This window comes from Saccopteryx bilineata, chromosome 11, assembly GCF_036850765.1.
Source record: "Saccopteryx bilineata isolate mSacBil1 chromosome 11, mSacBil1_pri_phased_curated, whole genome shotgun sequence".
NCBI classification, from domain to species: domain Eukaryota; kingdom Metazoa; phylum Chordata; class Mammalia; order Chiroptera; family Emballonuridae; genus Saccopteryx; species Saccopteryx bilineata.
Genome location: NC_089500.1, coordinates 60,599,370 through 60,623,581, shown reverse-complemented (window position 1 = coordinate 60,623,581; position 24,212 = coordinate 60,599,370). Strand labels below are relative to the sequence as shown.

General features: G+C 45.5%; 1 protein-coding gene across 2 annotated transcripts in view; it reads right to left on the bottom strand.

Moving 5' to 3' along the window:
• Positions 1–566: 566 nt before the first annotated feature.
• Positions 567–24,212, bottom strand: part of CIDEA (cell death inducing DFFA like effector a) — a 28,804-nt gene continuing 5,158 nt past the window's right edge. For both annotated transcript variants that reach the window (XM_066247313.1, XM_066247314.1), the window contains exons 2-5: positions 18,669–18,813; positions 17,750–17,896; positions 4,131–4,312; positions 567–1,053 (exon numbers count right to left, since the gene is read on the bottom strand). In XM_066247313.1, the coding sequence (XP_066103410.1) occupies positions 906–1,053; positions 4,131–4,312; positions 17,750–17,896; positions 18,669–18,813 (622 nt within the window). In that variant the 3' untranslated portion in view covers positions 567–905. The remainder of the gene's footprint in view (positions 1,054–4,130; positions 4,313–17,749; positions 17,897–18,668; positions 18,814–24,212) is intronic.

The following is a 24,212-nucleotide window of genomic DNA, read 5'->3' as shown; positions in this document are numbered from 1 at the left end:
AGGACACACATTAAAAATAATCTACAGCAACATCTGACAGCTCATTATTTCTGCCACACTAAATACTAATAAAGACTTTTTAAATTTTTATTAAGTGAGAGGCAGAGAGGCAGGCAGACTTCCCCTCATGTGCCCTGACCAGGATACATCTGGCAAGCCCACTATAGGGCAATGCTCTGCCCATCTGGGGCCACTGTTCCATTACTCAGCAACCAAGCTATTTTAGCACCTGAGGTGAGGCCATGGAGCCATCTTCAACACCTGGTGTAAACTTGCTCCAACCTAGCTGCAGGAGGGGAAGAGAAAGAGCAAGAGAAAGAGAGAGAAAGGGGAGAGGTGGAGAAGCAGAAGGTTGCTTCTTCTGTGTGCCCTGACAAGGAATCGAACCTGGGACTTCCACATGCCAGGCCAATGCTCTACCACTGAGCCAACCAGCCAGGACCAATAAAGACTTAAAAGTGATTATTAGCAGAAGATTTATGGCTGAGTTTTGTCTCTATATAAAAGTTTTGTTTGTTATTTTGGAAGATGAAAGAGACACCAGGAAGTATTACACACATTAAAAGTAACTCTTGTGACTGGTTTATTTCAGGAGGTGAGGAACCAAAATGGCCTAATGCATGTGGGGTTGCTCCTTAGCCACCCAAGACATTCCTGCTCTTGCGTCCCTCCCTCCCCACGTGGGGCACTTGCACGTCTCCTCCCTCAGGGCATCCCGCTGCACAGCCAGTGCCACGTGCCATCAAGCCCCCTTCCTCTCACCTGGGTACCTCTCCTGAGCAGAACGAAGGACAGCCTACATGTGCAGGAGTATATAGGGCATCAGTGAACAGAAGCATCTTCAAAATTTGTCATTGAGAAGGGACCTACGGGTGAACGCGAGCCGAGCCGTTCTAAGTGCAACCCTATCCAATCGTGAATTTCTGCCTGCAGCGCAACCCAGGAGAAGTCTGCTCTTCGGTGTCACCCAGCACCTGGAGCATCTGCTTGCCTGTGTAGATGAGAAACTGTCCGGTCACCTGGGCAGCATGGGACAAAAACCGTAGCAGGCTTCTGCAAAACAAGAGAAAAGGACCCATGGAGTTCTGAGACAGTGAAGAGCAGATGGAATGGGAGTTTTTTTACAGCCCCCACCCGTCCCCCAAACACGTGCTCAGAGTAGGCGGAGCTCACACTTCCCACCCCTTCTGTGTTAACTGACATGCAGATGCTGACTTGGGCTGTCTGAGCACTTCTGGTGAGCTCCCAGGTGACACTGATGACACTGACCGTGCCACTTGCCAATGGCCACTTTCCAATGTGGCCTGTTGTTCAGTAACTAGAAAGACCCAAGTGGGCAGACTGTGATCCTCAGAGTACACACTATGTCCTGGCCTTTGGCCACCTGCTTATTCTGGTAGCCTTGGGTCTGTGGGGCTTGTTACTGAAATCAGTCAAGTCAGGTGTGAGTGAAAAAGGCTGAAGGAGAAGCTTATAAAAGTCACAATCGTGGTTCTATGGCCCAGTTTGCTTAGGGTGGCTGGGACATCCCAACCTGACCCTGTTGTGGCATCTAAGTCCTAAGGCTGAGCCTGGCATTCATGTTATTTCAAACTGAGCAGTAGCTCTAACTCAAGTTCTTATTCTCTACCAAGTTCAAAGCTAGAGGTTTCACTCCAGCTTTACAGCCTACCGCTTCACAAGGACAGCCAAACCCGGGGCTCAGCGCACTAGTCGGACAGCACCAGCTTCTGGTGTACCGTATGGGACGTCTGGCAGGTGATGCCCTCGGTTTGGGGGCCTGTGTGACTTCTGTGGCCGTCTGTGGGGTTATCGGATCTATCAGATGGTAAGAAGGAGTGACAAGGAGGCTGAATATTGGGTGAGGTGAGGTCTACTTTCTTTACTGCCCTAAGTTGTAACTCTCCTGTCTCACTCTAAAAGTCAAGCAATCACACGATTTTCTCCCATCTCAGCAAAAGAGGAAGCTCTCCTGGGAGTCAAGATTTCAATAGCAGGGCAGTAACAGTTGTCTAGGAGTTGGCCACTGATGGTTCTGAATGGGAACCAGAGGCCACGCAGAAGCCATCAGAGCTGACCTCGTGCCAGGCCCTGGAGACCTGCTAGAGTCTCATTTCCCCAGTGTCTGCCCCTGCGCTCTAGGAAGAGCAGAGCGGCCCTTGCAGGACCGTGGGGATCAGGGCCTGCGACCAGCAGGCAGCCGCCAGGGCTGTGCAGAGCGCACTGCGGTCAGCACTGACACCTTTTCTAGACCAGCTTCCAAGACCTGCACTCTCAGTGTCCCCCTCTGCCTGTCCTGCCACAGAGGACTAGTGCTGCAGAGTCAAGACAAGTTTACTACAGGGACAGATGTGGGTGTATTCAGGGCTTGGGCAACCATGAAGAACTTGGAAGTAACCTTGTTATTTTAAAGATGACAAAACAGAGGCTCAGAGAAATTAAGTAACCTGTTAAAGGTCACACAGATGGCTGCTCAGAGGTAAGGCTGAGACAAACTGCAGGTGTCTCTCTCAATCCAAGGCTCAGTGGCAGGGTGCCCATCTTGGTTACACCCCAGGAGTGTACCTGGTGAACACACAGAGCTTGTTCAAATCGGTCGGGGATGGGCCAGGGATCTGTCTTCTCTGGGATCCCCTGGGGTGCGGTCGGGGATGGGCCAGGGATCTGTCTTCTCTGGGATCCCCTGGGGTGCGGTCGGGGATGGACCAGGGATCTGTCTTCTCTGGGATCCCCTGGGGTGCGGTCGGGGATGGGCCAGGGATCTGTCTTCTCTGGGATCCCCTGGGGTGCGGTCGGGGATGGGCCAGGGACCTGTCTTCTCTAGGATCCCCTGGGGTGCGGTCGGGGATGGGCCAGGGACCTGTCTTCTCTGGGATCCCCTGGGGTGTGGTCGGGGATGGGCCAGGGATCTGTCTTCTCTGGGATCCCCTGGGGTGCGGTCGGGGATGGGCCAGGGACCTGTCTTCTCTGGGATCCCCTGGGGTGCGGTCGGGGATGGGCCAGGGACCTGTCTTCTCTGGGATCCCCTGGGGTGCGGTTGGGGATGGGCCAGGGACCTGTCTTCTCTGGGATCCCCTGGGGTGCGGTCGGGGATGGACCAGGGATCTGTCTTCTCTAGGATCCCCTGGGGTGCGGTCGGGGATGGCCAGGGACCTGTCTTCTCTAGGATCCCCTGGGGTGCGGTCGGGGATGGGCCAGGGACCTGTCTTCTCTAGGATCCCCTGGGGTGCGGTCGGGGATGGCCAGGGACCTGCCTTCTCTAGGATCCCCTGGGGTGCGGTCGGGGATGGGCCAGGGACCTGTCTTCTCTAGGATCCCCTGGGGTGCGGTCGGGGATGGGCCAGGGACCTGCCTTCTCTGGGATCCCCTGGGGTGCGGTCGGGGATGGGCCAGGGATCTGTCTTCTCTGGGATCCCCTGGGGTGCGGTCGGGGATGGACCAGGGATCTGTCTTCTCTGGGATCCCCTGGGGTGCGGTCGGGGATGGGCCAGGGACCTGTCTTCTCTGGGATCCCCTGGGGTGCGGTCGGGGATGGGCCAGGGACCTGTCTTCTCTGGGATCCCCTGGGGTGCGGTCGGGGATGGGCCAGGGATCTGTCTTCTCTGGGATCCCCTGGGGTGCGGTCGGGGATGGGCCAGGGATCTGTCTTCTCTAGGATCCCCTGGGGTGCACACACCCAGGCCTTCACACCCCTGGCTTCAAGTTAGCAGAAATACATGCAGCAGAGTCGTATCCAGCTTTGGGCTCTCTGGACAAACCAGGTCAGACTCTCCATGGCTCTGGTTTTAGCTGTCATTGCTTAGAATTAAGGTTTAAAAATGCACAGCTCTAGTTTTTAAAAATACATTTAGTTTTTCTTTACATTTTTAAATTTTTTGTTTCCATTAAGTATTGAATGGTCTTTGGAGAAAAAAGTATATTTTGGATTAAGCCTTTCTGTTTTCTGAGAGTTAGACTTCTGTATGACAATCTGAATTAGAGTGAATGTGAACCGGTCAGACTGGGGTCTCTGAGGGGCTAGGCCCCGGAGGCACAGAGGGGTGGGCTGGGGACGGCTGACTGGGGACACGCTGGGGGGGGGGAGCCACATTCAGTTTCCAGATCCTTCCGTTGACCCTGAAGTCTTTTACCTCAGCAGGGCCTTGAGCCCGGTACACCGGAAGTCGTAGGACACGGAGTACATCTCGTACATGGTGGCTTTCACATTGAGGCAGCCTATGACATCCTTGGGACTCAGCTTGTATAAGTCGAAGGTGACTCTTGCTATTCCTGATTTCTTTGGTTGCTGGCGAGCAACGACGTAGTTAGTGCCCTGGAACAGTAAGGGAGGAAGGGGTGTGAGGAGCGTCCTGCCGGTGACGTGACGTGCAGATCTTGTCATTCTGCTTTTTATTTTTACAGGGACAGAGAAGGGGTCAGAGAGAGGGATAGATAGGGACAGACAGGAACGGAGAGAGATGAGAAGCATCAATCATCAGTTTTTCATTGCCAACACCTTAGTTGTTCATTGATTGCTTTCTCATATGTGCCTTGACCACGGGCTTTCAACAGACCGAGTAACCCCTTGCTCGAGCCAGCGACTTTGGGTCCAAGCTGGTAAGCTTTTTTTTTTTTTTTTGTTCAAGCCAGATGAACCCACGCTCAAGTTGGCAACTTCGGGGTCTCGAACCTGGGTCCTTCTGCATCCCAGTCTGACACTATCCACTGCGCCACCGCCTGGTCAGGCGTCATTCTGTTTTTATGCGGCTTTGACTGTCGGTTTAGAATCTGTTTGTGACGAAGCTGCTAATTATTTGAGGAACATTTTTTTAGCAGAGCAATATGTTTATGCTGCTACCAGGTCCAAACCCATAAGAAAGTGTCCGTCCTTAACCTACTTTGAGGTTAGTGACTTCAGATGACTGTGACTCAGCTTTGGGACCTTGATTTCAGGACCCAGGGGTCAATGAATGGTTGTGCTGTTGACACATGGTATTGAGAGGCACTCACACTCGCCACTGAGGGTGACCATGGTCACTTGATTGATATGGATGCAGAGGTGGATTTAACTGTGGGCGCCCTGGGCCCCGACTTCTGAAGGGCCCCGCAAAACCCCAACTTGACACTTTTTTCTAATGACACCAAGTTTGGTTTCATATATGCATTTTTAACATTAATAGTACATAAGATTTTTTATTTATTTAAAAATATGATTAACATGTATTTTTATTTTCCCTCTTTTTTTTTAAGGGGCCCAATATTTTCTTCTGCGCCTAGGGCCTTAACCGACCTTAATTTGCTTCTGTATGGATGGCCTTATGACTATGACACAGTCTGCTTAAAGAGAAGCAAGCAGCATTATTTCCGTTTTGTAAGAGCTTTCTGGGCAGGAAGCTTCAGAATCACATGGCTACTGTGAGGGGCTGTGTAAGAACTTTCCTAGGGCATTCCCTATTTTCTAGTAACTGCCCTGGACAAGAGAGACTTCCTGGGAACGCCGAAAGCTGCCTGGCTGCAGCGTCTACTCCGTCTGCCTGAAGCATCCTAGACCCTTCTCGTCCCGGGCTGGGTGGAAAAAGTGTTTACAAACAGCACTGAGATATCATCTACCCCACCAAGAGCTTTGCAAAAACAAGAGGACAGAGATGTCCCAGGGTGCAAATGGCAGACTCAGGGCTACTCTCGCAATGGGTTTGCTCTAACATGGGTCTCGCAGTGTTTAGGGTTTAAATGTATACAATCCATAGAGTTGTGAAGTCTTATGATGCTCTTGGTTGGGAGTAGTTGAGGCCCTGAATGTCAAATTCGCGACAGTAATCTACCACACTGGGAGTTAAACCAGAGTCTTTTTTTTTTTTTTTTTTTTTTTTTTTGCATTTTTCTGAAACTGGAAACAGGGAGAGACAGTCAGACAGACTCCTGCATGCGCCCGACCGGGATCCACCCGGCACGCCCACCAGGGGCGACGCTCTGCCCACCAGGGGGCGATGCTCTGCCCATCCTGGGCGTCGCCATGTTGCGACCAGAGCCACTCTAGCGCCTGAGGCAGAGGCCACAGAGCCATCCCCAGCGCCCGGGCCATCTTTGCTCCAATGGAGCCTTGGCTGCGGGAGGGGAAGAGAGAGACAGAGAGGAAGGCGCGGCGGAGGGGTGGAGAAGCAAATGGGCACTTCTCCTGTGTGCCCTGGCTGGGAATCGAACCCGGGTCCTCTGCACGCTAGGCAGATGCTCTACCGCTGAGCCAACCGGCCAGGCTAAACCAGAGTCTTGTTCAAGCACTCAGCCCCTTGCCGGAGCCGTGCTGCTTTCTTCTCACGTAGAACACACACGAGAGAGTCTGGCTGCCGTCCGATGTTTACGGACAAGAGGTCCCACAGCCTCTTGACTTTAGGGGCTGCAAACTCTCCATCATTTAGGAAACATGAAAAAATCTGTAATCCGGCCACAGCTCTTTTTATTTGCCTCATGTTCCGTTCTGCTGTGTGAAAGTTTTTTTTATCTTTCTTTCCCTAAATGTCTTGAGTCTTGGTCTTAATCAAAATCAAGATATGCTCACAAAGCTAATCTACTTGTGACCTCAAACTGGGCATGTGCTCTGTCTGCTGACTCAGGAAGAAGGAAATGACTGTCTTCCCTTTTCCTGAAAGTGCTATAAGAAACTATATACTTCCTCACAGGCTTAAGATATTTAGACTGAAGAAGGGAGACCCCTGGTGGCTATTTCTGGGCTGGATGTTCTTGTTCAAGTCAAATAAAATTTGGTTTCATTGGTAAAAACACTTCCAAGTGGGGTAGGGTCTATAATAATCTGCGAGGTGCAAATTTCCTCCTTGAAAGAAGATGGTTGAAAAGTAGAAGTCAAGAGAAGACTCCGGCTCTGGCTGGTGGCTCAGTGGATAGAGCGTTGGACTGATGTGCAGACATCTGGTTCAATCCCTGGTCAGGGCACACATGAGAAGTAACCATCTGCTTCTCCTTCTCTCCCTCTCCCTCTTCCCCTCCCACTCCCCCCTTTCCAACTCTTTTCCTCCTGTAGCCAGTGGCTCCGTTGATCTGAGTGTCAGCCTCAGGCACTGAGGATAGCTGATCTGATTCTAGACTAGCATCAGCCCCAGATGGGGTTGCTGGGTGGATTCTGATGGCATATTTGGGAGTCTGTCTCTCTGTTTCCCCTCTTCTTATTTAAAAATAAAAAAGGAGAGCCTGACCGGGCTGTGGCGCAGTGGATAGAGTGTCGAATTGGGATGCGGAAGACCCAGGTTCGAGACCCCGAGGTCGCCAGCTTGAGGGAGGGCTCATCTGGTTTGAGCAAAAATGCTCACCAGCTTAAGCCCAAGGTCACTAGCTCGAGCAAGGGGTTATTCGGTCTGCTGAAGGCCCATGGTCAAGGCACATATGAGAAGGCAATCAATGAACAACTAAGGTGTTGCAACGTGCAACGAAAAACCAATGATTGATGCTTCTCATCTCTCCATTCCTGTCTGTCTGTCCCTGTCTATCCCTCTCTCTGACTCTTTCTCTGTCTCTGTAGAAAATAAGTAAATAAGTAAATAAATAAATAAATAAATAAAAGGAAAGAAGACTCCAACCCAAACTGATATGTTACCCAGGCCACTACTAGACTAAGGTGGCTTTATGCATCTCCTTGAACCATCATATTGCAAACTTATTTGTATCCAATACACCCCATTACCACCCTTTACCTTAGCTTGGCATCCTAGCACCCACCCACTCTGGGGGCTTCTGCATGTCACATGTAAACCAATTCCCTCTAGTAACTTAGTGATCCCATGATCTTCCAATTTCCTGGCATGATCAGCTGCTCTAAAGATACTTTATTTATTTATTTATTTGTTTGTTTGTTTGTTTTTAGAGAGAGAGAGAGAGAGGCAGAAAGATAGAGAGAGGGAGAAGAGAGTGAGAAGCATCAACTTGTAGCTGCTTCACTTTAGTTATTCATTGATTACTTTTTATAAGTGCCTTGACTGGGGGTAAGGGGATCTCAAGCTGAGTGACCTTGGGCTCAAGCCTGAGACCTTGGGCTTCAAGCCAGTGATCTCTGAGCTCAAGTCAGTGACCTTGGGATCATGTCAATGAACCCATGCACAAGCCAGTGACCCTGCGCTCAAGCCAGTAATCCCGTGCTCAAGCTAGAGACTTCAGGGTTTCAAACGAGGGACTTCAGTGTCCCGGGTTGACATTTTGTCCACTGTGCCAACACCAGTCAGGCTACTTTATTTTAAATTGCATCTTTTTCTATTTGGTCTGTAGTTTTCCTCTTTCACTTAGAAAAATTATGAAGTATTTGACATGTATAGGAGTGCACATACAATATATGTAGAAATAAAGAATAACAAGATGATAGGTGTATCCATTGTACATAAAACAAATGAACAAACAGAAAATAGCCTTCTCATCTGGATTAAAGTAAGTCTCTGAGTTACAAATATCCAACTTACGTACAACTCGTACCTATGAACGGGGCACCATAAGGGTCATTGGTAATCAACTGCAGTTGGACAACAGTGAAAATGAAATCATAGAGTTACTTGACTCCCATGGCAAAGAACTAACCAATGAAGACCTTTAAAAGTAGAGCAGCAGATGATAGTAATTAGGGAAGAAAACAGGGACCTAGACACTCCAGAACAGAAAAAGTTTTCTACAAAAGAGTTGGCTGATGTTTTTTTATTTTATTGAAGCAGGAATGGTAAAATTAGAGGAGCAAGGTCCTCATACACAGAGGTTCACCAAAGTTTGTCATACAGTTACCGGAGGCCTGAGATGCTACAGGGCCATTTATGATGAGAAAAAGGAAAGCTCTGTAAAAAACTCCCTGATGCTACTTCAAGAAACTGACTCCAGCAGAGAATCAGACCCTGACTCTCTAACACCAGTCCCATCCTCTCCAGAAAGTCCATCATCTTCTGCATCACCCAAGATTGTTTAGGGTTGTATTTGAAAATGTTTAAGTATGTATAAGCACAGAAAGGTAAAAATAAATACAGATATTGATCGACTTACGACCCATGCAACTTATGATCATTCAACTTTACGACCACGATCGCTAGTCATGACTGCTCCGCGTCTGGCAGCGCAAGTGTTGCCCAGCGGGGCGAACGACAGTGCGGACCAGCTTCCAGCAGCACTACCATCTCTGCGTGCACCATTTCAACTGTTATCCCAGACTCGGTACAGCAATTTGTGTTTTGTGTCTTAGATATTTTCCATCAAACCCCTCCCAAGATGTCTACCAAGAGGAAATTGTCTTTGTCTACACCTCAGCCTGCCAACAAGGAAAGAAGGCCATTGATCTCAACACGAAAATGAGCGCGGGCTCATTCGACTTGAGCATGGGTTCACCAGCTTGAGTGCAGGGGCGCTGGCTTGAGCGTGGGATCATAGACATGACCCCATGGTCGCTGGTTTGAGCCCAAGGTCACTGGCTTAAGCAAGGGGCCACTTGCTCTGCTTAACCCCCTGGTCAAGGCACATATGAGAAAGCAATCAATGAACAAGTACAAAGGAGGAAAGAAAGTGAATGTGATCGCACATGTTTATGAAAAAACCAACTCCGGTAACCCCAACTGCTGCCTCAGATGATGACATCAACGATCCGCAGCCATGCACCAGCCAATAAATGTTTCGTACATGTTTATATATTTTGATATGCTTTGCAATTGGGAAAATGTTTCCTAAGGTATTTTTTACACCTGTATTTTGTATTTTTGTATGCACCTGTATTTTGTAATTTTGTATGTTTTGCAAATATTAAACCAGTTGTACTGGTAATGCAGTGTTTTACTTAAACCTGATGAATGTAAAAATAAGAAACAAAATGGTGTAGAGATGATACAAATGGCATAAAATGAACAAAGAAAATTATGATATATAACAATAATGAAAGAAAATTATGATAAAATATGACTTAAAGATTTATTTATTTTTTTACAGAGACAGAGAGAGAGTCAGAAAGAGGGATAGATAGAAACAGACAGACAGGAACGGAGAGATGAGAAGAGAAAGAGGGATAGATAGAAACAGACAGACAAGAACGGAGAGATGAGAAGCATCAATCATTAATTTTTCGTTGCGCATTGCAACACCTTAATTGTTCATTGATTGCTTTCTCATATGTGTCTTGACTGCAGCCTTCAGCAGACCGAGTAACCCCTTGCTGGAGCCAGTGACCTTGGGTCCAAGCTGGTGAGCTTTTGCTCAAACCAGATGAGCCTGCGCTCAAGCTGGCGACTCAAACCTGGGTCCTCGGCATCCCAGTCCGACGCTCTATCCACTGTGCCACCGCCTGGTCAGGCTGACTTAAAGATTTTTATAACATCATTTCACAGTACTGTACAAATAGCCTACTCAACTTACGACCAAATCGTGTCACGACCGGTCTGTTGGAACCAATCGTGGTTGCATGTCGAGCACTAGCTGTACTATGTTAAGATAAACATCTGCCTAAGGTGCATTTAATAGGTAAATGTACCTGTTCCGCTTAACATATAAATTCCACTAAAGAACAAACCTAAGAGAAACTTATTTGGAACCCAGGGACTGCCTGTAGTTTCTTATTGCTGCTGTAACAACTTACCACAAACTTAGTGGCTTAAACAATATAGATTCATGCTCTTACAGCTCTGGAGGCCGGAAGTCCAAAATGTGCTGGCATGGCTTGCTCCTTGTGGAGCTGCAGGGACACGTGGGTTTCCTTGCCTCTTCCAGCTTTCAGAGCTGTCCGCATGCTTTGGCTTGTGGCCCTTCCTCACAATACTCCTTTCTCTTTCTCTCTCTGCTTCTGGGCCTCACTCTGACCCTCCTGAGTCCCTCTCAGAAGGACCCTGTGATTACCCGGCCCACTGGGAATCCAGGATCATCTCCCCATCTCAAGAGCCTTAATTTACCACCTCTGCCAAATCCCTTCTATCATATAAAGTAACACATTCACAGATTCCAGGATTAGGATCAGGACATCTTTGGGGCCATTATTCTGCCTATAACACCTTCCTCAAACAAGAAGCAGTACAGTTCAAGCTGGTCTTTTAAAAGATTTATTTCATTAGCCCCATGATCTACCAACATAATGGCATAATCAGCTCTTTTAAAGATACTTTATCTTAAATTGCATGCATTTTATAATTTGCCTATAGTTTTATTTCTTTCACTCAGAAAAATTATGAAGTATTTGACATGTATAGGAATAGATATACAATATACGTAAAAATAAGGAATAATAAGATGACTCTATATAAAACAAAACATTATCAACCTATGTGTCTCTCTCAATTGTATTCCTTCACTTTCCAAGAAAAAAACATCTAAGTGGTGCATCATTCTCTTACTTTTTAAAATTTTTAGCACACATGTATCTTAAATAGTATATAGCTAATTTTACATATTTTTAAATTATCTATAAATGGTTAAATGCAGAGGTTCTTTTTTTTTAAATCGTGACTCTTTTAAAATTTTTATTTATTTATTTATTTTTTACAGAGACAGAGAGAGTCAGGAGAGGGATAGACAGGACAGACAGGAACGGAAAGATGAGAAGAATCAATCATCAGTTTTTTCATTGTGGCACTTTAGTTGTTCATTGATTGCTTTCTCATATGTGCCTTGACCGCGGGCCTTCAGCAGACCAAGTAACCCCTTGCTCGAGCCAGCGACCTTGGGTCCAAGCTAGTGAGATTTTTTTTTTCCTTTTTTTTTTCTTTGTATTTTTCTGAAGCTGGAAACGGGGAGAGACAGTCAGACAGACTCCCTCCCGCATGCGCCCGACCGGGATCCACCCGGCACGCCCACCAGGGGCGAAGCTCTGCCCACCAGGGGGCGATGCTCTGCCTGGGGCAGAGGCCAAGGAGCCATCCCCAGCGCCCAGGCCATCTTTGCTCCAATGGAGCCTTGGCTGCGGGAGGGGAAGAGAGAGACAGAGAGGAAGGAAGGGGGGGATGGAGAAGCAAATGGGCGCTTCTCCTATGTGCCCTGGCCGGGAATCGAACCCGGGTCCCCCGCATGCCAGGCCGACACTCTACCGCTGAGCCAACTGGCCAGGGCCGCTAGTGAGCTTTTACTCAAACCAGATGAGCCCGTGCTCAAGTTGGCAAACCTCAGGGTCTCGAACCTGGGTCATTATGCATTCCAGTCCAACGCTCTATCGCTCTATCCACTGAACCACCGCCTGATCAGGCGAATGCAGAGGTTCTTAAAGAGTAATTTGGAGACAGTCTGGGGGGATCCTGAGACCCTTTTAGGGGACTGAGAGGTCAAAATTCTTTTTATAATAAACATCAAGATGCAATTTGCCTTTTTGTTCTCATTCTCTCACAAGTAGTGGCATTCACTGCTGTTTATTTGGAAAAACTGCATAACTCAGTGAATCAATATTTTCTAAATGACTAATGCATGATGTTAACAACCATCCCTGCCAAAAAGATCCACTAGGGCAACTCAGACCAATGCCCTCCAATGTAACCGACAGGCACGTTTCATGGGTGTGCCTTCAGATTCTGCCGTGAGCAGCCTTTATGAAACCGCCACTCGAGCTTTGGTGCAGTATCAAAGAAGACTATCCTCAATCATCAGAAAAGCCATTAAAATACTCCTCCTTACCAATACCTGTATCTGTGAGCTCATATTTTCTTCACATACTTCCATCAGAATAATACATTATAACAGATTGAAAACAGAGACAGATATGATAATTTAGCTGTCTTTTATTAGGGAAGGCATTAAAGAGATTTGCAAAAATGTAAAATAATTTTATTCCTCACTCAGTATTTTTGTTTTGAAAAATAGTTATTTTTCATAAAAGTATAATTCCCATTAACTTGTATTAATTAGGTGATTTTTTAAATGAAGTAGTACATTTTGAAAATTTTCTTAATTTTAATTTTGAATATGAGAACTATCTACATGTATAGATTACAGTTTCTAAGCCTTGGTACTGTGATATTTGGTGCCAGATAATGCTTCATTGTGGGGGTTGGTCACGTTCATTGCAAAATATTTAGCAGCATCTCTGTTTTTTACCCACTAGATGCTAGTAGTATACTCTTGCCCCAGTCATTAAAACCAAAAAGGGCCCTGGCCGGTTGGCTCAGTGGTAGAGCGTCGGCCTGGCGTGTAGGAGTCCCGGGTTCGATTCCTGGCCAGGGCACACAGTAGAAGTGCCCATCTGCTTCTCCACCCCTCCTCCTCTCCTTCCTCTCTGTCTCTCTCTTCCCCTCCTGCAGCCAAGGCTCCATCAGAGCAAAGTTGGCCCAGGTGCTGGGGATGGTTCAATGGCCTCTGCCTCAGGTGCTAGAATGGCTCTGGTTGCAACAGAGCAACACGCCAGATGAGCAGAGCATCGCCCCCTGGTGGGCATGCCGGGTGGATCCCGGTCGGGTGCATGCGGGAGTCTGTCTGACTGCCTCCCTGTTTCCAACTTCGGAAAATACAAAACAAAAACCAAAACAAAACAAAAACCCAAAAAAGTTTTCAGACATTGCCAAATGTTCCCCAAGGTACAAAATAATCCTCAGTTGAGAACCCTTGATAAATGACTACCTATAGGTTCTATTGATTTAATCTACAGAACCAAAGATATTTAGGTCCTCATAAGTTTTTTATAGTGGAAAGGGAGATCAAAGAGTTTGAGGCCTTGGCTGGGTGGGTAGCTCAGCTGGTTAGACTGTTGTCCCACTATGCCAAGGTTGCGTGTTCAATCCCCAGTCGGGACACATACCAGAATCAACCAATGAATGCATACCTAAGTAGAACAACAAATCCATCTCTCTCTCTCTCTCTCTCTCTCTCTCTCTCTCTATCTATCTATCTATCTATCTGAAAAAAATAAAATAAAAGAGGGAAAAGTTTCAAAGCCTAACGACTCCAAATCTAATAATGGTGTAACAGAGTATTTTACTATGGCCTTAACCTGTGTTTTCCTAGACACAAATGAGATTGAGCACTCTTCCTGTGTTTCATTGTCCATTCTGCAGATGCCTGTCTCTGTTGTGTGCCCATTTCTTGATTGAATTGTCTGTTGTTTCCACTACTGATTTGTGTGAGCCCTTTAAATTAGCAGAATCCTAATTCTTTGGTTATCTTGGAAACACTTTCTCCTCACTGTGGCTTATTGTTTTACTTCTTTTAGAGTACCTTTTGATAAAAAGATTTTTTTTTTTTTTTTTACAGAGACAGAGAGAGAGTCAGAGAGAGGGATAGACAGGGACAGACAGACAGGAACGGAGAGATGAGAAGCATCAATCATTAGTTTTTCCGTTGCGCGTTGCAACATTTTAATTGTTCATTGATTGCTTTCTCATACGTGCTTTGACTGTGGGCCTTCAGCAGACCGAGTAACCCCTTGCTTGAGCCAGCGACCTTGGGCTTAAGCTGGTGAGCTTTTGCTCAAACCAGTTGAGTCCGCGCTCAAGCTGGCTACCTCAGGGTCTCGAACCTGGGTCTTCTGCATCCCAGTCTGACGCTCTATCCACTGCGCCACCGCCCAGTCAGGTGAAAAGAATTGTTTTTACAATTTTTTTCTATGGATTTGAGAGAGAGAGGAAGGGGGAAAGAAAGGGAGGGAAAGTGGAAAGGAGGGGGAGAGGGGAGAAAGAGAGAGAGAGAGAGAGAAGCGTCAACTCATCGTTCCACTTGGTTGCTCCATTTAGTTGTGCACTCATTGGTTGGCCTGATGGAGGATCGAACCAGGGACCGTGGTGTCCTGGGATGATGCTCTATTTGCTGAGCCAGGGCCCAAAATTCTTAATGAAGTTGAATTTATCATTTAAAAAAATGGGTCGTGTGTTATGTTTTCTTTAAAAAAATAATACCTTGAGGAGGTTAAATAAACATACCGCATCTGCTCATGAAAAAATGCTCCCATGTATAAGACACACCTTGATTTTGGGGCCCAAAATTTAATAAAAAAGTATTATATAAAGTTATTGAACTCAATAACTTTTTTTTGTGTGTGACAGAGACAAAGAGAGACTGAGAGAGGGAGGGACACACAGGAAAGGAGAGAGATGAGAAGCATTAATTCTTCATTGTGGCACTTTAATTGTTCATTGGTTCTTTCTCATATGTGCCCTGACTGGGGGGCTACAGCAGACCGAGTGACCCCTTGCTCAAGCCAGTGACTTTGGGCTCAAGCTGGATGAGCCTGCCCTCAAGCTGCTGGCCTCGGGGATTTGAACCTGGGTCCTCTGTGTCCCAGTCTGACACTCTATCCACTGCACCCCTGCCTGGTCAGGCTCAAGTTTTATTCATCATAAAATTTATTTAACTCTTCATCCATGTGGAAAGGTGAGAAATGCAAATAAAAAAACTACAACCACTGTATACGGCACATCCAGTTTTTAGACCCCAAATGTTTTGATAAAAGTGTGTCTTATACATGGGGAAAGACAATATATTAGATCTTCTCAGTCGTGTCTCTAACTCCCCTCCTGTTTCCCACCTCTCTTTTTGTGTTACATTATGGGCACCCTCACTAGACATATCTTCCAAGTCTTTTATTATTATTATTATCTGAAGTCCTGTCTGTATCACTTACTTTAATTGCTAAATATATATTTTAAAGATTTTATTTATTGGTTTTTAGAGAGATGAGAGAGAGAGAGAGAGAGAGAGAGAGAGAGAAAGGGGAGGGAGGAGAGGGAAGCATCAACTTGTAGCTGCTTCTCATATGTGCCTTGATTGGGCAACCTTGGTGTTTTGAACTGGTGACCTCAGCATTCCAAGTCAATGCTTTATCCACTGCACCATCACAGGTCAGGCAATTACTAGGTTTTTAATTTCTAGAAATTCTATTTATTTTTCTAAATCTATCTAGTTTTGTTTTTGTTTTTGTTTTTTTAAGTGAGAGGAGGGGAGGTAGTGAGACAGACTCCTACATGAGCCCTGGCTGGGATCCACCCAGCATCCCCATCTAGGGTGGATGCTTGAGTACCAAGCTATTTTTAGCACCTGAGGTTGTCCCACTCAGACCAACTGAGCTACCCTCAGTATCCAGGCTGATGCTTGAACCAATCAAGTCACCAGCTGAGCTACCCTCAGTATCCAGGCTGATGCTTGAACCAATCAAGTCACCAGCCGCAGGCCGGGAAGAGGAAGAGAAGGGGGAGAGGGAGGGATACAGAAGCAGATGGTCACTTTTCCTGTGTGCACTGAATGGGAATTGAACCTGGGATGTTCAAATGCCGAGCTGACGCTCTATCCACTGAGCCACTGGCCAGGGCAAATCTACCTAGTTTTTAAAATTTTCTTTGTACCTTATTACTTTAGTTTACTTTATATCTCTTTGAACATTTTAAATATACTTACTTTACACTCTGTATCTGATGATCTGACATCTGAGGTCTTCGTAGACCTGACTTTGTTATTTCTACTTACTATCACATTTAGTTCCTGAGTCCTTATGTTTTGTGTTTTATTGTAAACTCACATTTTTGGGGGATTTTAGGACCAAAAGTTCCTGGAGGCTTAGGTCCATGTTCATTCTACGCCTCTCTGCAGGATCCTGCCAGCTCTGTGGGGCACCTCAACCCTGCTTCACTGTGGCCGGAGAGAGCGGTTCTTTGAGTAAAGAGAGTTTAATGAGTAAACTTCTCCTCCTGATGCTTCTTCCCTGGGTCTCTGTAAAGTAAACTTTGGGTTTTCATGATTTTAGAATCAACAGTCCTCTAACCTCATGATGGCAGCTGTCTCACAGACTCTCAAGAGGGACCTTTTTTTAAAAAAAAATTTATTCGCTTTAGAGAGGAGAGAGAGTGAGAGAGAGAAGGGGGAGGAGCAGGAAGCATCAACTCCCATATGCGCTTTGACCGGGCAAGTGCAGGGTTTCGAACCAGCAACCTCAGCGTTCCAGGTCGACGCTTTATCCCACTGCGCCACCACAGGTCAGGCCTCAAGAGGGACCTTTAATATTCTCTGCTTTATGTGGACATCTCTAATCCAACCCCCACTTTCTGTTACCCCAAGACTTTGTTTCCTGTCCTCCCAGCATCTATCAAAGCCAAACACCTCAGTCATTGCGGCCAGTGGATGCCTCCGGGGGAGGGTCAGCTTCAGCGTTCACTTTCCATTTTGGATTCTGGTTTCCATAAAACATTTGAACTCTGAGAACTTCCCCTTTCTTGAAAGTCAGTTAAGCATATAAAAAGATGCTTTACACTTTTAGTGAGAGGGTTTTCCAAGATATATAATCTATAGTTTTCTCAGAAAGAGAAAATTTTATTTTATCTCTTTACTTTGCTAACTCACTGTGTTTACACGTGCACGCCGACCTAATTTTACTGGTTATGTTAGCTTGCTGGCCTTCTAAGGACAGAGACCGTGAATGGGCGTCAGGTCATATCTACAGGCTTTTTTATTTTTACTTTTTATTCAATGTTTTATAGAGGAGAGGGAGAGAGAGAGAGAGAAGGGGGAGGAGCTGGAAGCATCAACTCCCATATGTGCCTTGACCAGGCAAGCCCAGCGTTTCGAACCGGCTACCTCAGCATTTCCAGGTCGAAGCTTTATCCACTGTGCCACCACAGGTCTTTAACAGGATCTGTAGCTACTCAGTGACAAAAGCCCGTCCCTCTGAATTATTTGCTTTAAATCAGACAGCCCAAGTTCACAAAGATGCTCCATTTCCTAGAAATACTTATAAGAACCCCTTTGGGGAAAAGAAAAGAATCCCTTTGAGGGTAATAGATGCAGTTTTTAGGTGAATATAAAGGATACATTTAAAAAGTGGGCAAGTCAGCGTCCAAGTAGTGGGTTTGCTTACCGGTGTCCACTGCTGTCCTTTTTCCAAGATCATGAAATGTGTGTTATCTCCTAAGGTCTGAAAGAACTCTTCTGTGTCCACCACGGTGCCATCTTCCTCCAGCACCAGAGTGACCAGCCCACTGGTGATAAGTAGGACATCCAGGGTCTAGATTGGCAACACGTCAGGAACACGGAATGAGGCAGGGGATTCTATTCTGAGCATTCACAGCCATAGACTACATTATAGTTTCAGAAAAGCTGGCTGATTTTGATAACATGTTAACGGTCAAGATACATTTTAATTGGTGTCTATGATTCAGTCTTGGCTTGGAAAGGGAGAAGTTAAGATGTTAAGAAACCTATCTTCAGAGATTTCAGTGACATCAGATAAATTATTGCATTTAATATTTATAGTTTTCAAAATTACCTACCTATTTCGACAAATAAAAAGAATAATACTGCACCTACGATATTCACAGAGCCTGAGTCTTACGTGGCACATCTGAGCGTCTCCCTGACCTCGGAGCCTGCACACTGGGTGCTCGTTTCTCACTTCCATGGGTGTTTGTGTCTAGGTTATAGCTTCATTGGATTCTCCCTTATTTGGTGATCTAGGGTACTTAGATTAAGGACTACGCTTCCCTGACTGTAATAATAGAAAACAGATTTCCAAAGTCTCCTGCTTCCCTAGACTCTTCTTCTTTTGTCAAATAAATAAAGCTACATGATCAACTGATGACTGTTTTTAAAGTTTTCGTCTCCGTGTCCAAATCTCTTATGCTACAAAGATACAATTATGTTTTCTTTCATTCTTCCATTCTCCTTTAACCACTTAGTAATAGTCCCCCTTAGGCTTTTCAAGGCCAAGACATGGGCATTCCTGTCCCTGCACTGGCTTAGTGCCCAAGATCCGGTGGGGAGGCCCTGCGTTGGGGTACCTTGCTGAGCAGCTCCTGCAGACTGCCGGCCATCACACCCCGCCGGCTGCTGCGGTCGTGGTTGGAGACGCGGAAGGGGCGAGTGGAATGCATGAGGGGAGTGAGTAGGACTCTCTTAGTCTGTGATCCCAAAGATGTCAGGGGCCTGGAAATGGAGAGGAAAAGTAAAATATATATTTAATATTACTTTCTAAAATGAGTCCTTAAAGAGAGGTTGAAAGTACCCAGAAATCAAATAGTTTTAGTATTGATACTTAAAAGAAAGAAATCCAATGGTTAGAAATTGTTAAAATTATATATTGCCATCTCCCAATATCCAAAGAACAAAAAAAGAATACATAAAATTAAAAACGACAACCATCATTACACCAGAACACTCAAAGTCCTTGCAGTGTGACATCATAATATGGATCTAAAAACTGATTAGGCCCTGGCCGGTTAACTCAGTGGTAGAGCGTTGGCCTAGCGTGCGGGAGTCCTGGGTTCGATTTCCGGCCAGGGCACACAGGAGAAGCACCCATCTGCTTCTACACCCCTGCCCCTCTCCTTCCTCTCTGTTTCTCTCTTCCCCTCCCGCAGCCAAGGCTCCATTGGAGCAAAGTTGGCCCGGGTGCTGAGGATGGCTCCATGGCCTCTGCCTCAGGCGCTAGAATGGCTCTGAATGCGGTAGAGTGACCCCCAGATGGGCAGAGCATCACCCCCTGGTGGGCATGCCGGGTGGATCTCGGTCGGGTGCATGCGGGAGTCTGTCTACTGCCTCCCCATTTCCAACTTCAGAAAAATACAAAAATAAATAAATAAATAAATAAATAAATAAATAAATAAATAAATAAAAACTGATTAAAAGTGAAATTTTTGCTGAAAGTTATTGAAACTCCCCCCAAACAAACCAAAGTCCCCCTCTAAAACAAACAAACCAAAGTCCTTGCAGTAACTAGTTGAGAAAGAATGATAAAGGCATCAAAAGAAATAAGAATTATATTCTGCAAATGTGGGTGTTAGAACTGAAAATATAAGGAAAGAATTTCTAGAGGACATGGAGTAGCTAAGCCAAGTTTAAAAAGTAGGTGCATGTGTGCACAAACACACTCACACACAGACACACGCACACACATTTGTACAATAAGATCAAGCCAGAAATTGATAAGCCAGATACTGATCACTACAGCAATAAACCAATTTTTAAAAATTAATTTAAGATCAGTGAGGAATTACCAAACAGTATAATAATTATGGTTGGGATAACAAGAAGGAACAGAACTTTGGACTGTATGTCACAGGACACTTTGAAGGAAGTTTCACATTTATTAAAAAATTATTTCAGAATTTCTTCATAAAAAAGAACTAACATGAAGTTTAAATTTTTGAGAAAAAAATCCCTAACCTTTAATTATTTAATTTTAGTTACCTAACAACTACAAAAAAGTAATAAAATGGATAAATGAGAAATAGCTGATAAGATGCTTACTACTTCAGAAGTTATTGAAGAAACACATATTTTGCTTTATAAATATTAACTCACTTAATCTTCAGAAAACTCTGATAGTTTTCTCAATTTACAGATGAGGAAAATCAGTGTGGCGAGCTGCCCACAGCCAGTAGAAGTCAGAGCTGGGATTCAGCCCCAGGCACGTGCTCTTTGCCTTATAAAGGTGATCTAGTTACCAGTTACTAACAGAGAATACGAAAAGTTTGCACAGCCTGACCTGTGGTGGCACAGTAGATAGAGCATTGACCTGGAATGTTGAGGTCGCCTGTTTGAAACCCTGGGCTTGCCCTATCAAGGCATATACAAAAAGCAATCAATGAACAACTAAAGCAAAGCAACTATGATCTCACACACTCTCTAAAATAAATAAATAAAATCTTTTTAAAAATTAGATGATTCCGTCACTGTAGGGTGGTGGGCAATGGGGAAGAAGGTCACGTGAGGAACCCAGACCCAGGAACTTGGCTAGAACTGTCCATATCCATGCGTGCCAAAAGAAACTTCCCAGGAGCCCTTTGGAAAAAAAGCGACTATCAGCCAGTAAGATTTCACCACGTCATATTAGCTCGACCACCCTAAACAGGACCCTTTAAATATCTCCCACACGGATCATCCCATGCGACTTCCCTGGCCTCTGTGTTCCTGGGACCAGAGAACATCGTCGGGTGGGATGCGCTGTACTAAATAAAGCTTTTGCTATTCCACACTTTGTGGCTACACCCTTTCTTCTTCCTCAGCGGGGAAAAATACCTTACAGTCACCCTCTTAAATTTAATTTTCTAAATAAAAATTTTAAAAATTAGATGATTTCTTTTTCTTATTTTTTTCTAAAAAAAAAGAAAATTTGCATATTAGTGAACATATGAAGTTTTTGATAGTAATTAAAGAAACGCAAAACTACTCTGGTTGGGGCCCTGACTGATTGGCTCAGTGGTAGAGCATCGGCCCAGTGTATGAATGTCCCAGGTTCAATTCCAGCCAGGGCACACAGGAGAAGCACCCATCTGCTTCTTCATCCTTCCCCCTCTCCTCTCTCTCTCTCTTCCCCTCCTGCAGCCAAGGCTCCATTGGAGCAAAGTTGGCCCAGGTGCTGAGGATGGCTCCATGGCCTCCGCCTCAGGTGCTAGAATGGCTCCAGTTGCAGAGGAGCAATGCCCCAGAGGGGCCGAGCATCGCCCCCTAGTGGGCTTGCCAGGTGGATCCTGGTCGGTCGGGCAGATGCAGGAGTCTGTCTGCCGCCCCCCACTTCTTACTTCAGAAAAATACAAACAAAACAAAACAAAATACCCTGGTGGAATAGCTTGGTTGGTTAGAGTGTTGCCTTGATATGCAAGGGTTGCAGGTTTGATCCTAGGTCAGGGCACATACAGAAAACAGATTAATGTTTCTGTCTGCCTCTCTTTCTCTCTCTCTCTCTCTCTCTCAAAAATCAATAAATAACAATAAAATAAAGATATTGTAAAAATTAAAAAAAGATAAGAAACACAAAACCACCTTTGACATGACACTGTATGCTTAGAAACCAACACGCAAGAAGTTTTTGAAAAACAACTCCATAAGAGGAAATAGATGTGCTTTTGCTGGTAGTGCTAGAAGGTGGTTCAGTCTCTATCAAGACCAGTCTACCAACATGTAAAAAGATTTCACCCAGGACTGTAGACGTTTTTATACTTAAGAATATTATCCATAAGGAAATTATTCAAAAGAATATAAACAGAAATTAGCTCTTCATAAAGTATATGATAATCTAACCATTATGCTGTACACCTGGAACAATACAAAATAACATTGAAAGTAAGCTGTAACTGAAAAATTAAAATAACAAAGATCAGCAATGCTTCAGGTAGATCTTGCTTCAGGCCGGGTGCTGTGGTAACTCATATATGACGTCATTTAAACCCCCGGTCCCCAAGGCACCAGCACCTATAGCTGCACAGTCTCTACACCCAGAGCAGTGCTCCCCTAGTCCAGGTGCTCAAACAGTTGTTGCCAATTTGGACAAATACTTGTACAATGAGATTCCAGAGAATGATACAAAGGATACCTTATAAAAGATGCAAAGTTGGGACCCTACTGCTTCCTGATACAACAGTTTAGATCAGGGGTCCCCAAACTACGGCCCGTGGGCCGCATGCAGTCCCCTGAGGCCATTTATCCGGCCCCCGCCGCACTTCTGGAAGAAGCATCTCTTTCATTGGTGGTCATTGAGAGGAGCACATTGACCATCTCATTAGCCAAAAGCAAACCCATAGTTCCCATTGAAATACTGGTCAGTTTGTTGATTTAAATTTACTTGTTCTTTATTTTAAATATTGTATTTGTTCTCGTTTTGTTTTTTTACTTTAAAATAAGATATGTGCAGTGTGCATAGGGATTTGTTCATAGTTTTTTTTTATAGTCCGGCCCTCCAACGGTCCGAGGGACAGTGAACTGGCCCCCTGTGTAAAAAGTTTGGGGACCCCTGGTTTAGATGAACCCAGTGAAGGCTAAAATTCTAGAGAACACCTGTACTGCTTCTAAATACCTAGCACCTAGGATTTAGTACTTAATTTACACACACACACACAGAGCTATTTATTAATCTATACTTTATCTCCCCCCCCACACACACAGAGCTATATATTAATCTATACTTTATAGATCAGAGTTTCCTACAGACATAGGCTTCTCTGTTGTATCTCCCATAACGCCTGGCTTAGTGTCAGGCATAGAACTTTTACATAGCATGTTGTCTAAATTGAAGCTCTATAAATGGACATAAGTGGAACTTCAATGACTCACCAAGTAATATGAAAACCCGATCATATCATAATGAACCAGCTCTCAAACATTGTCAGGTTAAGCTCACGCGACCAGCAGGGTCAGGAGGGGACGTGTAATAGCGAGTTCTGTCTCACCAACAGACTGGCGTTCTGGAAACAGACCTGGATTATTAGCAGGAATTGGGCCTGAAATATGTTCAGCAAGCATCACGTTAGTGCCTCCTAAGTGCTCACCTTGAGCACTTGCCATGGCCAGCGATGTGCTGCTAGCTCTTTACATGTATTAACTAATTATCATCACAACCTTACGAGGAAAGTATTACCCACTTCTGGATGAGAAAACTGAGGCTCAGAGTGGTTTCTCAAGGATACCCAATTAAGAAAAAAAAAAGGGAGGTGGGGACATCATCTGTCTAAATTGAAATGTCAAGCAGTGAACACTGGCTGTGTACCGTGTGGAAGAGCTGCCTCAGGGCTGCGAGGGCAGCAGTGTTCTCAGTCCCACCCTCAGCCCCTTTTCTTTATACCACCAGTCATTGCTTACATCAGGGGTCCCCAAACTTTTTACACAGGGGGCCAGTTCACCGTCCTTCAGACCGTTGGAGGGCCGGACTACAAAAAAAACTATGAACAAATCCCTATGCACACTGCACATATCTTATTTTAAAGTAAAAAAACAAAACGGGAACAAATACAATATTTAAAATAACAAACAAGTAAATTTAAATCAACAAACTGACCAGTATTTCAATGGGAACTATGCTCCTCCACTGACCACCTATGAAAGAGGTGCCCCTTCCAGAAGTGCGGCGGGGGCCGGATAAATGGCCTCAGGGGGCCACATGTGGCCCGCGGGCCAGGCATAGTTTGGGGACCCCTGGCTTACATCATTGGCAGGGAGGTAACTGCAAGGGGATTGCGCCAGGTCAGCGGTCTCCAGCGCGCGCTCCTCATCAGAATGGTGAGAGTCCCACTGAGTGGACCAGAGCCTGAACCTACCGGGCAGTGGGACTGGTGGCAGCTCTGGACGCATGCCATGATTCCCAGGAGTTCCACCAGCTTCCTCAGTTACACAACACAATAAACAAGATGCCCTTATTCGGCTAAGCTAATGCTACAGAGAATTCACTCACAGTCTCTTCCTGGGCAACCGAGTGGACAGGGCAGTGAAGAGTACCCATATTATGCTCTACATTTAGAGCCTGGCTTTGTTCTCACCAGGGAAGTCCTGATGGGGAGGAGAGAAATAGACAAGTTCCACTCTGTGGCAAACACTGCACACCTTAGCGCGTT